At 43.9% G+C, this 17616-nt stretch overlaps 2 protein-coding genes across 2 annotated transcripts in view; both read left to right on the top strand.

The window, feature by feature from the left end:
- The window catches only part of gtpbp2b (GTP binding protein 2b), a 61039-nt gene that overhangs the window by 21259 nt on the left and 22164 nt on the right, over nt 1-17616 (top strand). The gene's annotated exons all lie outside the window — the stretch shown is intronic.
- LOC146992445 (E3 ubiquitin-protein ligase TRIM39-like) lies at nt 2551-6529 on the top strand. Its single transcript, XM_085790601.1, has 3 exons — nt 2551-4190; nt 5631-5779; nt 5882-6529. The coding sequence occupies exons 1-3, from the start codon at nt 2555-2557 to the stop codon at nt 6527-6529; spliced, it is 2433 nt and encodes an 810-aa protein (XP_085646727.1). The 5' UTR covers nt 2551-2554.

Genomic DNA, 17616 nt, shown 5'->3' with positions numbered 1-17616 from the left:
TTTTAATATAAATGTAATGTGATCTGATGTGAACAAATCTCAGTATCAGTGAGACACATTTGTACAGCATCTGTAAAACATATCAGATCTTAATGTCTGGTGACTGAGGGAAAATGTTATTTTTGAATTAATTTCTTAAGAGCTTAAGAGGTGATGAGTCTCTCACGTCATGACATAAATAAATGAATGTTTGTGATTTTGCCGATAATGTGTAATGAAGAACACAATAACCTGATTAAAAAATGAATAAACCTCTGAATACAGATACCCTAATCGGATTATTTTTGCAATTCACATTCACATCACAGACTGCTTTAGGCCACCAAGATGTCACAGGACATGAACATGACCATACCCCTCTCCAACCATAAAACTGCCTCTTGGACCGACCTGATAGGAGCCCTCCTGAAGGGGTGGGTTTCGCTCTAGAAGGGAACCGACCTGCAATGGGCTGGCCACCTCCTATGGGTCTGGTGACAACCCATTGTATGCAAGAACTAACGGGAAGGAGAGGGATAAGAGAATTAAAAACTGAGAATGAAATAAATAAAATAATGGTAAAGATAATAAAAGAGAAAGAATAAAACAAAAACAAACAAAAAATAAATTTAAAAGAAAAATAACACGTATTACGAGTACCTGCCTTGGACTTGAGAAGTTAAAAGCCCTGCAGCTGGCACCAGAAGCAGTGCACATGGGGACTGCTGGGCTTGCCTGCCCCTCAGCTTGGTTTTTGTTTTTTTTAGTTAATGTCCTGTCTTGATCATGTCACCCTTATGTTCATCAAACCTTTTCTTATTTTTTATTCATGTATTTGTGTGGGTGTTTTGAGGGTCTGTTGTTATGCCCCTTAGTGTCAAAAAAGCTGGGGCGTAACATTTGTGTCAGTAAATCTGAAGCAGGAAATAAATCACAGGAACTGAGCTGCAGTGGTCGTTGGCATAAAACCACAAACTTAAGCATCAGGTTCCTGAGAAGAGTGAGAGCGTCAGAGTGACAGCACAGCCTCGGTGGAGACGGAGCTATCTCTGCGTTTTTGCCTGAAGACAAATTAAATAAAGCTCATCAGGATTTTGTCAACACCTGCTCAAATACAGGTGAGTATAATTCATAATATTTACTGGGATTCAACAGTCAGCATTAACACAAACTAACAGAAAGTACCACTTCTTGCATTTCCTACACACGTGTCACACGTGTCAGATTAACTTGAAATTAACATTATGCAATTTTTGTGTTTAAAATAACACCTTAAAAATCATTTTAATTCCTAATTCACGGCCTGACCTGAACACCTGCTCAGTGTAACCTTGCGTTTTAAACAGTCTCTACTTTCACCAACGATTGTCATTGAGTTGCATCTTGGTGCCACACCCTGGAAAGGTCTCACCAGTTTCCTCTTGATGAAACCTCTTCATAAAATGACAAATTGTTAAAACATGGATGTAAAAATCTTGGGTTGGTCCGTGGCCCTTTGAAGCTGTTAGGTTTGTTGAATGAAATATTTCTGATGTGCTATCATCTTCACTGTGGTGAAAAAGAAACTAGCAGCAATAATACCTTTGATGTAAAACGTATCGTTCACTTCAGGTAATTAGGCATACAAACTGCTTTTATTATGTTTAAGACTCTAATTCAAATTCATCAATAAATAATTGTGCCTACATTTTGTGTCGGTATTTTTAACTGTGTAAGGCTTTTTTTTTTTTTTTTTAAGTATTTTTGGCGGGAGGAGGAGGGTGGGGGTTTTCCCACTGCAGGAACTTCAGGGTAATTTTACGGGGGCCGTGGCTGTTGTTGATTGTCTCCACTACAGGAACCAGGAACTCCTGGGTGGGGCTTGTGGTTTACTCTGTGCTGATTGGGCATACTCAGAGTGGGATGTGATGTCAAAAGAAAGTCCCAAAATAAGCAGCATTTTTAAAACACAGAAAAATTTAAACAAACAAACAAAAAAAAACATCTACACGTATAGTAGTAATAGTAAAATATGTATGACATGTGGACAGACAACTATGCGATCACACGATAATTAAAACGGCATTTTTTAAACCCAGCATTATCAGAAAGTGTCTATACTGACCGAAAAACAACAATAACAACAAAAGCAGTAAAATAAACTCCCGCACAACAATTGTCCTACGATCGAAACTGTTGCACGTACTGCCTCAAGAGTCCAGCAGGTCCTGTCTGCAGTGGAGACACGGGGGCCTCAGAGGGCCGAGTAAGAGGATGGTTTCTGTCAAGTTAGCTCTACCCAGTGAAGTATAGGATGCCCCTAAACTGGTTTATTAGCATTTATTTTTGGAGACATCCAGATGATATTTAAGACATTAAGTACTTCCTCTGTCCTGTCTCAGTGTCAGTGTTGTGTAATTACCACTTGTAGCTGCAGTGGTTGCTGTTGCTGAGCAAATGCTTCACAGTGTTGCTTTAAGAAGTGAATTTCAGTGACATTCAGCTGCAGAATAAAACAGTAACTTGAATTTATACTCAACAATGGAAACTCTTCTGATCTAAATGTTGTTTTTGGCTTTGTCCCCAGTGTGTAGACATGTCTGCTGCCAGCAACCTGAGGTCTGAAGATCAGTTCCTGTGCTCCATCTGTTTGGATGTCTTCACTGATCCAGTCAGTACACCATGTGGACACAACTTCTGTCAGAGCTGCATCACTCACCACTGGGACGTTAATGTACCATATCAGTGTCCAATGTGTAAAGAGCTTTTCTACACAAGACCTCAGTTGAAGATCAACATGTTCATCTCTGAGGTTGTTGCTCAGTTCAGATGTGAAGCTCAACAGAAAACCGGCAGCAGCAGCTCAGAGCAACATGTTTCCAAACCAGGAGGAGTTCCCTGTGACGTCTGCACTGGAACCAAACTGAAGGCCCTGAAGTCCTGCCTGGTGTGTCTGACCTCCTACTGTGAGACTCACCTGGAGCCTCATCTGACACTGTCAGGTCTGAGGAGACATCAGCTGACGGAGCCTGTGGAGAACCTGGAGGACAGGATGTGTAGGAAGCACGATAAACCTCTGGAGCTGTTCTGTCAGACCGACCAGACATGTGTCTGCATGCTCTGCTCTGTTTTAGACCACAAGACCCATGAAGTTGCTCCTCTGAGAGAAGGATATGATGGAAAGAAGGCAGAGCTGCAGAAGACAGAGGCTGAAACTCAGCAGATGATCCTGAAGAGACGATTGAAGATTGAGGAGATGAAACAGTCAGTGAAGATCAGTAAAGCTGCTGCAGACAGAGAGAAAGCAGAAGGTGTTGAGGTCTTCACTGCTCTGAAGGAGTCTGTTGACAGAGGCCTGAAGCAGCTCATCAAGGAGATCGAAGAGAAACAGAAAAGCTCAGAGAAACAGGCTGAAGACTTCATCACAGAGCTGGAACAGGAAATCTCTGAGCTGAAACAGAGAAGCACTGAGGTGAAGAAGCTCTCACTCTCTGAAGACCACCTCCACCTCCTCCAAAGCTTTCCATCCCTGAAAGCTGCTCCACCCACCAAGGACTGGACAGAGGTCAGAGTCCATCCACCATCATATGAGGGGACTGTGGAGAGAGCTGTGTCTCAGCTGGAGGAGACGCTCCGTGGACCGATGAAGGAGGTGATGGAGGCTGAGTTGAAGAGGGTCCAGCAGTTTGCAGTAGATGTGACTCTGGATCCTGATACAGCACATCCTCAACTCATCCTGTCTGATTATGGAAAACAGGTTCACTGTGGTGATGTGAGGAAGAAACTCCCAGACAACCCAGAGAGATTTACACGTTATATTATTATCTTAGGGAAACAGAGTTTCTCTTCAGGCAGATTTTACTTTGAGGTTCAGGTTAAAGGAAAAACTGACTGGGATGTGGGAGTAGCCAGAGAGTCGATTGACAGGAAGGGAGAAATCACACTGACTCCTCAGGATGGTGTCTGGACGATATTTTTGAGAAATGGAAATGAGTACAAAGCTGCAGCTGTGTACTCAGTCCCTCTCAATCTGAGGTCTGGTCTTGAGAATGTGGGGGTGTTTGTGGATTATGAGGAGGGTCAGGTCTCCTTTTATGACGTAGATGCTGCAGCTCTCATCTACTCCTTCACTGGCTGCTGCTTCACTGACAAACTACACCCATTCTTAAGTCCTTATCCTAATCATGGAGGTAAAAACTCCACCCCTCTGATCATCAGTCCTGTCAATCAAAGTCCCTGGTCACTCACAACAACCAATCAATCACTGCTGAAATCATTGTATATGTGATGTGTGTTATGAGTTAATACAGAATAGACGCAGTATTTATATTACAGCAGAGTCAATGATGGAAATGCAGGATTCATGTGGATCACAGACAAACTAAACAAGGACCAAATGATGAAGTTTTGTTTCATCTTTTGTTTTTTTAGGGGTTTGAGGTACTGATGAGAGTTCAATTAATAAAATGTTTTATTCAAATGTAATGGGTCATTGAGCTACATCTGTAAAACATATCAGACTTTAATATTTAATGTCTGATGATTGTGTGAAAACAGGTGATTTTTGAATTAATTATTTTAGAGTTTAAGAGGTCATGAGTAAATCAGAAGTTAACAATAAATAAATCAATGAATGTTTGTGATTTTGCCTATAATGTACAATGAATAAGTGAATTCCCTGATTAAAAATGAATAAACCTATACAGATAACCTAATGTTCTTATTTTTGCAATTCACATTTAAAATCAGCAGCAATTTAATTTCATTGGAATTTTGAATTTTATATTTGCTTAATATCATGTTTGTACACACGGAAGCACAATATTGTGTAGTATTGGACAATAAAGATAAGTAATTTCCAGTCATTTTCTCCACTGTGTTGAAATCAATCAGTCATTAAAGTCCAAGTCAATGCTGTCGAATAAAGTTGAAGAAAAAGGTAAAAATCTTTCAAAAATGTTAAGAAAACTGAAAAATAAAGAAAGAGAGAGAAATTTGAAAAAAAGAAAGAAAGAGAGAGAAAGGTCACTTTGTCACTCTCAGCGTCGATTGATAAAATCATGTCAAAAGGGGGAAATGTTATAATTGACTATGTTGGGATATTATGTACTCTGTTTCTATACTTGAATGACTTGATGTATGTTTTGACTGTACTTTACACAAGTGTAGGTCTATGCACAGAGTCAGGTGAGATCGATATAATGTAGAGCAGTGCACACATTAGTATCTTACTTTTGTATGGACATCTTGAGCTCAGTGATGATGGATTTTGGAGCCGGAGCCCTGTCCATGTTGTGACAACCCCAAGTGGTTGTGTGTATGTGTGAGTGTGTGTGTGTGTGCGGCTCCCCTCTCGCTCTCTGTCTCTCCTTCCCTCAGGATTACTCATGGGCCTCCGGTGTGCGTGCCGTAGGGGGGCGTGGCTATGTTCCTAAAAGCCGGGTGGAGATCGCCGTCTCCCTCTCTCTCATCCCATTCATGACCTGGCGTCCTGCAGCTCCCCCGCTGCGACTGTCCTCTTGGTTTTAATGCACAGACAACACCTACATATCCATCCATGCACCCGCACTCACCACTGATATCCTCCACTACTGATTGTTTACCTTTGATTGTTGTTACAAATAAATAAGATTATTGTCGGCACCTTCCCCTCTCCGCGTTTGCTTTGTCAGGAAAAGGAGCCAGTCCTGACAAATGGGGGCTCGTCCGGGAAGCTCCTGCTATGTTGTGTGCAAGTGTGCGAGAGGAAAAGGCGGTGGAGGCGACCGTCAGTGACAAGTCTGGGTTTGAGCCTTTCATCATAAAGGCGCGTGTGTCCTTGGTGGGCAGTACTGAATGTGTTCCTGTGAGAGTGTTGCGTGACACAGGGGCCCGACATTCTTTCATTGTGCAGTCTGTGCTCCCTTTTTCCTCTGATACACAGTCTGGAGATTTCATTGTGATGCGGGGGATGGAGCTTGGCTTCGTTCCCGTGCCACGCCATGATGTGGTGTTGGATTGTGATCTGGCTAAAGGTGTGTTTTCTGTGGGCGTGCGGCCTGAGTTGCCTTTGCCAGGCGTGTCAATGATTCTGGGAAATGATATTTGTGGTGGTCGGGTTTGGTCCAGTGGTCCCCCGCCACCTGTGGTGGTGTCCGAACCGGTGGCGTCTGACAGTTCAGCGCTGGAGGTTTTTCCTGTTTGTGCCATGACGCGCGCTCAGAGTAAATGTGCGTCTGTGCCAGCGGAGGCTGCGGCCTCGGTGGAACCGGTTGCGCTGCCTGATTTGCCTCCACTTGTGGCAAGAGAGGAGTGGATTAAGGCTCAGAAATCTGATGTTTCGTTGTCCTCACTGTGGGATCAGGTTGTGCCGCGTCACCAGGTTGGTGATGTAGCCCAGGGCTATTTTGTGCAGGATGGGATGTTGGTCCGCAAATGGTTGCCTTGTGATGAGGACGTTGTGGGAGCGCCTGTGTTTCAGGTGGTGGTGCCTCAGGATTTTCGTTCCCACGTTTTGAGAACAGCACATGATGAAAGTGGTCACTTTGGGGTGCGTAAAACGTATCTGTCTGTGCTTAAACATTTTTGGTAGCACTACATAATACGGCCCGCGACTTACAGCGTACCTACCGCTCTCTTGCCGCGTAGGTTGCCGCTTATTTCACACAAGTACTGAGTAACTGCAGCTCACTTTCCCCCCTGTTTCCCCCGTGCATTTACAGTGTAACTAGGCTGCGTCTTAGCGCGTAACTTACATCCTGCTTCACACCAACTTCCACAGAAGTACAGGGTAACTCTCGCTGTTTTACAGTTTAACTAGGCTGCGTCTTGGCACGTAACTCCTGTCCTATTTTACACCAAATTACACAGTAACTCTCGCTCACTCCGCCACTAATTACCCCGCATTTTACAGTATAACTAGGCTGTGTCTTAGAGCGTAACTCCCGTACAATTACGTCCTACTTTCCCCGGACTTACAGTGTAACTCCTGCCAGGTACATTAGAAATTAAATAGTCTACTGTACAATATGAGCACAGTTGCAATCCATGTTTTCCAAAAGTGTCAGCAGCGACATTTCACCTCTATTTCAGAGATTTATTATTCATTATTTAATTGTATGGTTTGGAATAGGTGAGAAATGGGTATAGAGTGTGGACATTTTCCAATACAGTAACAGGCTGGCTGGTAGTAAACTTACCTCTCTAAAATGCACATCTATGAAAGTCTAGTTCTGTCATCCAAGGGCAAAACACAAACTATACAGTAAAACATCCACAATAATGAGTCATTCGGAGAGTTAGAAAATGTTTTTATTATTTATTAACCAGAAAACACATGACACATCCACATCCATGATCATTCATAAACTTTAAGTACAGTAAGTACCCTACTGTAAGTGAGCACTGTTACCCCTCCTTAGTCTGCACCTACACAGTAGCTGTCATGCACCTACACACTACTTGTCTTAGAGTTACCCAGTAAGTAGAGGGTAACGGGCTGTATTATAAAGTAATGGCTGTTACTCCCTCCTTAGTCTGCACCTATACAGTAGCTGTCATGCACCTACACACTACTTGTCTTAGAGTTACCCAGTAAGTAGAGGGTAACGGGCTGTATTATAAAGTAATGGCTGTTACTCCTTCCTTAGTCTGCACCTATACAGTAGCTGTCATGCACCTACACACTACTTGTCTTAGAGTTACCCAGTAAGTAGAGGGTAACGGGCTGTATTATAAAGTAATGGCTGTTACTCCCTCCTTAGTCTGCACCTATACAGTAGCTGTCATGCACCTACACACTACTTGTCTTAGAGTTACCCAGTAAGTAGAGGGTAACGGGCTGTATTATAAAGTAATGGCTGTTACTCCCTCCTTACGCTGCACCTATACAGTAGCTGTCATGCACCTACACACTACTTGTCTTAGAGTTACCCAGTAAGTAGAGGGTAACGGGCTGTATTATAAAGTAATGGCTGTTACTCCCTCCTTAGTCTGCACCTATACAGTAGCTGTCATGCACCTACACACTACTTGTCTTAGAGTTACCCAGTAAGTAGAGGGTAACGGGCTGTATTATAAAGTAATGGCTGTTACTCCCTCCTTAGTCTGCACCTACACAGTAGCTGTCATGCACCTACACACTACTTGTCTTAGAGTTACCCAGTAACTAGAGGGTAACGGGCTGTATTATAAAGTATTCTTTGTTATTCCCTCCTTAGAGTGCAAATACACTGTAATTGTCCTGCAACTACAATGTAGTTGTCCCGGAGTTACCCAGTACCTACAAAGTAGCGGGCTGTATTATAAAGTATTCTTTGTTATTCCCTCCTTAGTGTGCAAATACACTGTAATTGTCCTGCAACTACACTGTAGTTGTCCTGGAGTTACCCAGTACCTTCTACTACAGCTGTAACTACTGTCTAAGTAGAACCAGTAAGTTAGAACACAGTTTGTTTCACGAGATAACATCATCTGAAAGTACAGTAATACAAAGACAAAACTAACTGAAGTGTCCCTGACATAATAAAATAACAGATTTCTACTGGCTTTTGTTATTTACATTAAAGTTCAGTTTTGTTCCTTCTGTTATAAACTGTTTCATTTAGTTTTGATCCATCTGTCTGGTCCTTCTAGGTCTAAAATAGTCAGTCAAGTCAGTTTCATTTGACAAAATGTACTTTCTAAGTTAGAAGAGTCAAGTTGAAAAGATTGTTGTGATACTACTATCACACCGGAGTGTGACACTCAGTAATGGAGACTGGATGGGCTCCTCCATAAAAGGTGATCTTGATCTTGATCCAGCTCCTTGGGTCAAGGCAGAGATCAGGGTCATGGGTGGCGTGCCATCTCCCTCGTCAGGTACCATTTTCATGGCATCTCAAAAACCTCACCTGTGTAGAAACATAATTATATATTGTATCATCAACTTCATCACATAAATGCATCACTGTAAAACAAAGTGAGAAAATTAATAACTTTGAACGGTACAGTTTTTCTCATCATGGAATACTTAATCCCGGTTTTACCTTTCACATCATAAATCATTAGCCTTTTAAACCATAACTTGTGATTTTTAAGCATATTAATCAATTACAAATTATACATATTTTTTTCTTTAACTATTGAGTAAATATTTTAACCATTTAAAAATCTTCAATTTTACAAAATCAATGCTATGACCATACTGTTTCACAACTGTAGGCTGCACCAGTACATTATTGTTACTCTTGACTGTATTCATCATACCATTCATTACCAACAGTAACGTTAGCTAATGGAGCTAATGTGGACAGTACTAACACAAATACAGTTCCCGGTTAGCGTGGTTCAGGGGAAAACACACACTATTATCTTTAGCACAAGCTAACATTGCTAGCTGCGTTAGCATAGCTACTTAACTCACCAAGAGGTTGATAACGCGGTCAAACTGCCGTCGCACAGGTCCTCGGTTCATCCCTCTCGTCTCCCGGGGTGTTTGCTCTGTGTTTAAATCAACATATCACATCGTAGACATTGCATAATTTCCCTCATTTCTCCACTTCGTCTCCTCCTGTCGTCCCTGGCTGTGTCAACAAGCTCCGTCCTCGCTGTGAGGTGGGACTTTCTACCTTCTTAACAGGCAACCAATGACAAGTGAGCAGCTTCTGGTCTGACCAATGACAGATGGTCAAATCTGAGAGACTGTGGTAGTCAAATAGGATGAAATAAGTTGTCAATCACAGTCACTCACCTTTGACCATCTGTCATTGGTCAGACCAGAAGCTGCTCACTTGTCATTGGTTGCCTGTTGAGAAGGTAGAAAGTCCCACCTCACAGCGAGGACGGAGCTTGTTGACACCGCCGCAGGGACGACAGGAGGAGACGAAGTGGAGAAATGAGGGAAATTATGCAATGTCTACGATGTGATATGTTGATTTAAACACAGAGCAAACACCCCGGGAGACGAGAGGGATGAACCGAGGACCTGTGCGACGGCAGTTTGACCGCGTTATCAACCTCTTGGTGAGTTAAGTAGCTATGCTAACGCAGCTAGCAATGTTAGCTTGTGCTAAAGATAATAGTGTGTGTTTTCCCCTGAACCACGCTAACCGGGAACTGTATTTGTGTTAGTACTGTCCACATTAGCTCCATTAGCTAACGTTACTGTTGGTAATGAATGGTATGATGAATACAGTCAGGAGTAACAATAATGTACTGGTGCAGCCTACAGTTGTGAAACAGTATGGTCATAGCATTGATTTTGTAAAATTGAAGATTTTTAAATGGTTAAAATATTTACTCAATAGTTAAAGAAAAAAATATGTATAATTTGTAATTGATTAATATGCTTAAAAATCACAAGTTATGGTTTAAAAGGCTAATGATTTATGATGTGAAAGGTAAAACCGGGATTAGGTATTCCATGATGAGAAAAACTGTACCGTTCAAAGTTATTAATTTTCTCACTTTGTTTTACAGTGATGCATTTATGTGATGAAGTTGATGATACAATATATAATTATGTTTCTACACAGGTGAGGTTTTTGAGATGCCATGAAAATGGTACCTGACGAGGGAGATGGCACGCCACCCATGACCCTGATCTCTGCCTTGACCCAAGGAGCTGGATCAAGATCAAGTTCACCTTTTATGGAGGAGCCCATCCATTCTCCATTACTGAGTGTCACACTCTGGTGTGATAGTAGTATCACAACGATCTTTTCAACTTGACTCTTCTAACTTAGAAAGTACATTTTGTCAAATGAAACTGACTTGACTGACTATTTTAGACCTAGAAGGACCAGACAGATGGATCAAAACTAAATGAAACAGTTTATAACAGAAGGAACAAAACTGAACTTTAATGTAAATAACAAAAGCCAGTAGAAATCTGTTATTTTATGATGTCAGGGACACTTCAGTTAGTTTTGTCTTTGTATTACTGTACTTTCAGATGATGTTATCTCGTGAAACAAACTGTGTTCTAACTTACTGGTTCTACTTAGACAGTAGTTACAGCTGTAGTAGAAGGTACTGGGTAACTCCAGGACAACTACAGTGTAGTTGCAGGACAATTACAGTGTATTTGCACACTAAGGAGGGAATAACAAAGAATACTTTATAATACAGCCCGTTACCCTCTAGTTACTGGGTAACTCTAAGACAAGTAGTGTGTAGGTGCATGACAGCTACTGTATAGGTGCAGACTAAGGAGGGAGTAACAGCCATTACTTTATAATACAGCCCGTTACCCTCTACTTACTGGGTAACTCTAAGACAAGTAGTGTGTAGGTGCATGACAGCTACTGTATAGGTGCAGCATAAGGAGGGAGTAACAGCCATTACTTTATAATACAGCCCGTTACCCTCTACTTACTGGGTAACTCTAAGACAAGTAGTGTGTAGGTGCATGACAGCTACTGTGTAGGTGCAGCGTAAGGAGGGAGTAACAGCCATTACTTTATAATACAGCCCGTTACCCTCTACTTACTGGGTAACTCTAAGACAAGTAGTGTGTAGGTGCATGACAGCTACTGTATAGGTGCAGACTAAGGAGGGAGTAACAGCCATTACTTTATAATACAGCCCGTTACCCTCTACTTACTGGGTAACTCTAAGACAAGTAGTGTGTAGGTGCATGACAGCTACTGTATAGGTGCAGACTAAGGAGGGAGTAACAGCCATTACTTTATAATACAGCCCGTTACCCTCTACTTACTGGGTAACTCTAAGACAAGTAGTGTGTAGGTGCATGACAGCTACTGTGTAGGTGCAGACTAAGGAGGGAGTAACAGCCATTACTTTATAATACAGCCCGTTACCCTCTACTTACTGGGTAACTCTAAGACAAGTAGTGTGTAGGTGCATGACAGCTACTGTGTAGGTGCAGCGTAAGGAGGGAGTAACAGCCATTACTTTATAATACAGCCCGTTACCCTCTACTTACTGGGTAACTCTAAGACAAGTAGTGTGTAGGTGCATGACAGCTACTGTATAGGTGCAGACTAAGGAGGGAGTAACAGCCATTACTTTATAATACAGCCCGTTACCCTCTACTTACTGGGTAACTCTAAGACAAGTAGTGTGTAGGTGCATGACAGCTACTGTATAGGTGCAGCGTAAGGAGGGAGTAACAGCCATTACTTTATAATACAGCCCGTTACCCTCTACTTACTGGGTAACTCTAAGACAAGTAGTGTGTAGGTGCATGACAGCTACTGTGTAGGTGCAGACTAAGGAGGGGTAACAGTGCTCACTTACAGTAGGGTACTTACTGTACTTAAAGTTTATGAATGATCATGGATGTGGATGTGTCATGTGTTTTCTGGTTAATAAATAATAAAAACATTTTCTAACTCTCCGAATGACTCATTATTGTGGATGTATTACTGTATAGTTTGTATTTTGCCCTTGGATGACAGAACTAGACTTTCATAGATGTGCATTTTAGAGAGGTAGGTTTACTACCAGCCAGCCTGTTACTGTATTGGAAAATGTCCACACTCTATACCCATTTCTCACCTATTCCAAACCATACAATTAAATAATGAATAATAAATCTCTGAAATAGAGGTGAAATGTCGCTGCTGACACTTTTGGAAAACATGGATTGCAACTGTGCTCATATTGTACAGTAGACTATTTAATTTCTAATGTACCTGGCAGGAGTTACACTGTAAGTCCGGGGAAAGTAGGGCGTAATTGTACGGGAGTTACGCTCTAAGACACAGCCTAGTTATACTGTAAAATGCGGGGTAATTAGTGGCGGAGTGAGCGAGAGTTACTGTGTAATTTGGTGTAAAGTAGGACAGGAGTTACGTGCCAAGACGCAGCCTAGTTAAACTGTAAAACAGCGAGAGTTACCCTGTACTTCTGTGGAAGTTGGTGTGAAGCAGGATGTAAGTTACGCGCTAAGACGCAGCCTAGTTACACTGTAAATGCACGGGGGAAACAGGGGGGAAAGTGAGCTGCAGTTACTCAGTACTTGTGTGAAATAAGCGGCAACCTACGCGGCAAGAGAGCGGTGGTACGCTGTAAGTTGCGGGCCGTATTATGTAGTGCTACCACATTTTTTTTGGCCGCGGGCCAAAAAAGAGGTGGCGGCGTATATTAAAACATGTCACGTCTGCCAGCTGACGGGGAAACCCAACCAGTGCGTAAAACCGGCACCGTTGCAGCCCATCTCTGTGGTGAGTGAACCGTTTGAGTATCTGATAATAGACTGTGTGGGGCCGTTGCCTAGTGCCAAGTCGGGGTGTAAGTATTTGTTGACTGTCATGTGTCAGTGTACTCGATACCCAGCGGCTTATCCGCTTCGAACCATCACCACCAAAGCGGTTGTTAAAGCACTTGCACAGTTCATTTCAGTGTTCGGGATACCCAAGGTCATACAAAGTGATCGGGGGTCCAATTTCTCCTCGCATATGTTTGCGGAGGTGTTGAAATCGCTGGGGGTGAGCCATAACCAGTCCACTGCGTATCATGCGCAAAGTCAGGGCGCGTTAGAGCGGTTCCATCAGACGCTCAAGTCCTTGTTGCGCGCTTACTGTACAGAGTTGGATCGGGACTGGGAGGAGGGGCTCCCCTGGTTGATGTTGGCAGCGCGAGAAGCCGTGCAGGAGAGCACGGGCTTCAGTCCGAACGAATTGGTTTTTGGGCACTCGGTGCGCGGGCCGTTGGCAGCGCTGAAGGGTGGATTGGTTCCTGCCGAGGCGCCCCGAAACCTGATTGACTTTGTTAATGGTTTTCGGCACAGATTGTTTCGGGCGGGTCTGTTGGCAAAAGAAAAGCTGGGGCAGGCTCAAGTGAAAATGAAAGCCCAGTATGACCGGGGTACGGTGCGTCATGAGTATAGTCCTGGGGACCAGGTCCTCGCACTGACTCCGCTGGTCACGTCACCATTCCAGGCTAAGTTTGTTGGCCCATACACTGTGTCTGAAAAAATTTCTGATGTTAACTATCTTGTCGCTACACCAGGTCGAAGGAAGTCGTCCCAGTTGTATCATGTGAACCTGCTGAAGCCATATTACCAACGCTCCGGGCATGGTGAGTGCGTAAAAGGTGACGTTGGTGCAGGGCTCGCTGTGGACACCTGTAGTGTGGCGCAGGAGACAGACGGCGTTCCTGAGCCTGATGACAGTTTGTTGAGTGGTAGGTTGAAGAATTCTGAGTCTTTGTGTAATCTGCAGTCCCTTTTGTCACATCTGTCTGAAGAGCAGCGGGTCGAGTTGGTGGAGCTGATCGGTAGATTTCCGCAGCTTTTTGGTGATGTTCCCTCTCGTACTTCCTGGATTGTACATGATATTGATGTGGGGGAAGCGCAGCCAATCAGACAGCGGTTTTACCGCATGGGTCCTGAGAAGCTGACGCACTTGAACACTGAGATTGATTACATGTTGAAAAATGACATTGCCATTCCATCTGCGTCCAGCTGGGCGTCTCCTTGTGTTTTGGTGCCTAAATCAGATAAAACTCTGCGATTTTGCACAGATATGAGGAAGGTTAATTCTGTCACTAAGTCCGATTCATTTCCATTACCGCGCATGGACGATTGTATAGACATGGTTGGGTCTGCCAAGTTTGTGTCCAAGTTCGACCTGCTCAAGGGTTATTGGCAGGTGCCCTTGTCAGAACGCGCGAGAGAAATTGCTTCATTTGTCACTCCTGCAGGCCTCTACTCATACTGTTATGCCCTTTGGTTTAAAGAACGCTCCGGCCACTTTTCAGTGGCTTATGAACCGGGTTGTGCATGGGTTAAAGGGCTGTTCAGTGTATTTGGATGATCTGGTTGTGTATAGTGACACATGGCATTCACATTTACAGAGAGTGAAAGAGTTGTTTGAGAGGTTGGCTGAGGCCCAGTTGACAGTAAATTTAGCCAAATGTGAGTTTGCTAGAGCCACTGTTACTTACTTGGGGCGTGTGGTTGGTCAGGGTAATGTTGTTCCTGTTCAGGCTAAAGTGCAAGCTGTGTCTGAGTTTCCACCGCCGACTACGAAGAAAGAGCTCCAGCGGTTTTTGGGTCTAGTTGGATACTATAGAAGTTTCTGCAGAAATTTCTCTACTGTTGTTTTTCCTCTGACTGAGCTACTGAAGGGTGGAGCTAAGTTTGTGTGGTCTACTGCGTGCCAGCAGGCCTTTGAGAATGTAAAGTCTTTACTGTGTTCCTGTCCTGTGTTGGCTGCTCCCCAGTTTGACCGACAGTTTGTCTTACAGGTTGATGCCAGCCAGGTCGGGGCCGGTGCCGTCCTTCTCCAGGGAGGGGACGAGGGGTTGTTGAGACCAGTCTGTTTTTTCTCAAGAAAGTTCAATCGACATCAGGCCAACTATTCAGTGATAGAAAAGGAGGCTTTGGGTCTCATTCTGGCCTTACAGCATTTTGAGGTGTACGTAGGTGGGACGGCACCTTTAATTGTTTACACAGATCACAACCCTTTAACATTCTTAGGTTCCTTGAAAACTCCAAATCAGAGACTGGTCAGGTGGTCTCTCTTTTTGCAGGGTTATGATTTAGATACGCCACATTAAAGGGCAAGATAATATCCTGGCAGATGCTTTGTCTAGGGCGCCTCTGCCTTAGAGTTGATGGGGTATGGGGTCAATTGTGCATTGTTAATCTTGTATGTATGATGACATGTAACTTTATCCCTGCTTTCACACTCCTGCTCCTCCATCCTTTCAAACTCTTAAATAGGCTTCCCCGGTACCAGGTTGCAGAGTTCTGGGATGGCTGGGTGAGTTGGGTTGAGGTTTTTGCAGTGGGAATTGTTCATGTAATTCATGTTATTTGGAGTATGGTTACAACTGTAAATGGGTAACATGTAGCTGGTCCTGCCACCCTTACTAGCTTGGGGGTTTATTGTGCCGGTTCCCCTTTGGGGTCCCGTCTTAAGGGGGGGGGTGTGACAACCCCAAGTGGTTGTGTGTATGTGTGAGTGTGTGTGTGTGTGCGGCTCCCCTCTCGCTCTCTGTCTCTCCTTCCCTCAGGATTACTCATGGGCCTCCGGTGTGCGTGCCGTAGGGGGGCGTGGCTATGTTCCTAAAAGCCGGGTGGAGATCGCCGTCTCCCTCTCTCTCATCCCATTCATGACCTGGCGTCCTGCAGCTCCCCCGCTGCAACTGTCCTCTTGGTTTTAATGCACAGACAACACCTACATCCATGCACCCGCACTCACCACTGATATCCTCCACTACTGATTGTTTACCTTTGATTGTTGTTACAAATAAATAAGATTATTGTCGGCACCTTCCCCTCTCCGCGTTTGCTTTGTCAGGAAAAGGAGCCAGTCCTGACAATGTCTCCCGGACACGGCAGACATGGACAGGGCTCCGGCTCCGGGAACAATGGGAAAAAAACGTCAAAGAAGTCGCAAACAAGAAGAGGCTAACAAGGAGGAGAGGGAATAAAAAGAACAGGAACAACAAAACCCCGCCGCCATATTTACCAGCCGGAGGTAAATAGTTACTACAACCGAACCGTCCCTTTTTAGCCCCGGGGATTAGCCCGAGGAGAACCTGATGCCTGCCAAACTAAACAGCTAGCTTGCAAGCAACCACACATAATTATAACTTAAAGAGAACTCCTAATGTATGAGCGACTGGATCCATCCAGGTGCACTCTGTCAGTAGGTCCAGGAGGGGCGTTACCTGGGAAGACAGCACAGACTCATGGCAACTATACGGCTGTAACAAGGGGCTTCAACAGCATCAACCTCCAGCTCCAGCAGATACGAGTGTTTGCTGCAATACTGTTGTGTATTATTTTGTAGGTGGTAGGAACCTGTGGCACCTGCTAGACAGTACAGTGACTCAGAGGCATGGAGTGTCCAATGCCGAAGCAGAGGCCATTGTGGAAGTGCAGCCATACCGGTACCAGTACTCTCAAATGAGATGTTAAATGGAGCTTTGTGTAATCATCCTTTTGGTGAAGCAATTGGCCAGAAAGATTCGATACATTCACACCATCACTCGTCAAGGGACAGAACAATGGACATTTCCATAGATTATTTATTAACTGTGAGACATTTTATCACATTCTAAGGACAGAGGATGTTGTTATGATGCCATGTAAAGCCCTTTGAGACTGCGTTTACACGTGCCCGGCTATTTTCATAAACGGACATTTCCCCCTCTCCGTTTATAAAAAACACTGCGTGCACACCAGTCCGTTTTCAGAAAACGTTTCGTTTACACTAACCCGTGTATATATGCCGTCAAGAGCATACCAAACCTGTAGGTGGCAGTGTAGCGAGAAGCTCAAGCCCACGTCAGCCAATCAGAATCCCGCACATGATCCCACATAGCAACCTGATAGCAACAGCAACAACAACAACATCGTCACTTGCCCTCCTTGTGTGTAAAGTTTTAATATTTTTTCATGCGAGAAAGTAACTGTTTAGATGCCAAATATACGGCCAGTTTATCCAGATGATGGCTGTTTAGAAGTTTGCTCCGATGTTTCTCGGAGAGTTGAAGCTTTTTTTTTTCTTTCGGAGAAGTGAAGCTCCACCTGTGGAGCAACGACCGGGACATCACAGAGACAGTGTCCGCTCTGCAATGCTGCTCGGTCGGCCAGCCTCTGTCGTCCTCCCGTGGGACAAAACTATCGCTAATTAACTTACCCGCAGGTTTTTAGAGCTTTACCACCGGCTGGTTAAATTATTTTTAGGAGATAAATGTTGGTCTCATTGATGAAATCTA

This window comes from Trachurus japonicus, chromosome 1, assembly GCF_045865225.1.
Source record: "Trachurus japonicus isolate A0001 chromosome 1, Traja_1.0".
Taxonomy (NCBI): domain Eukaryota; kingdom Metazoa; phylum Chordata; class Actinopteri; order Carangiformes; family Carangidae; genus Trachurus; species Trachurus japonicus.
This window is presented reverse-complemented; position numbering and strand designations above follow the sequence as displayed.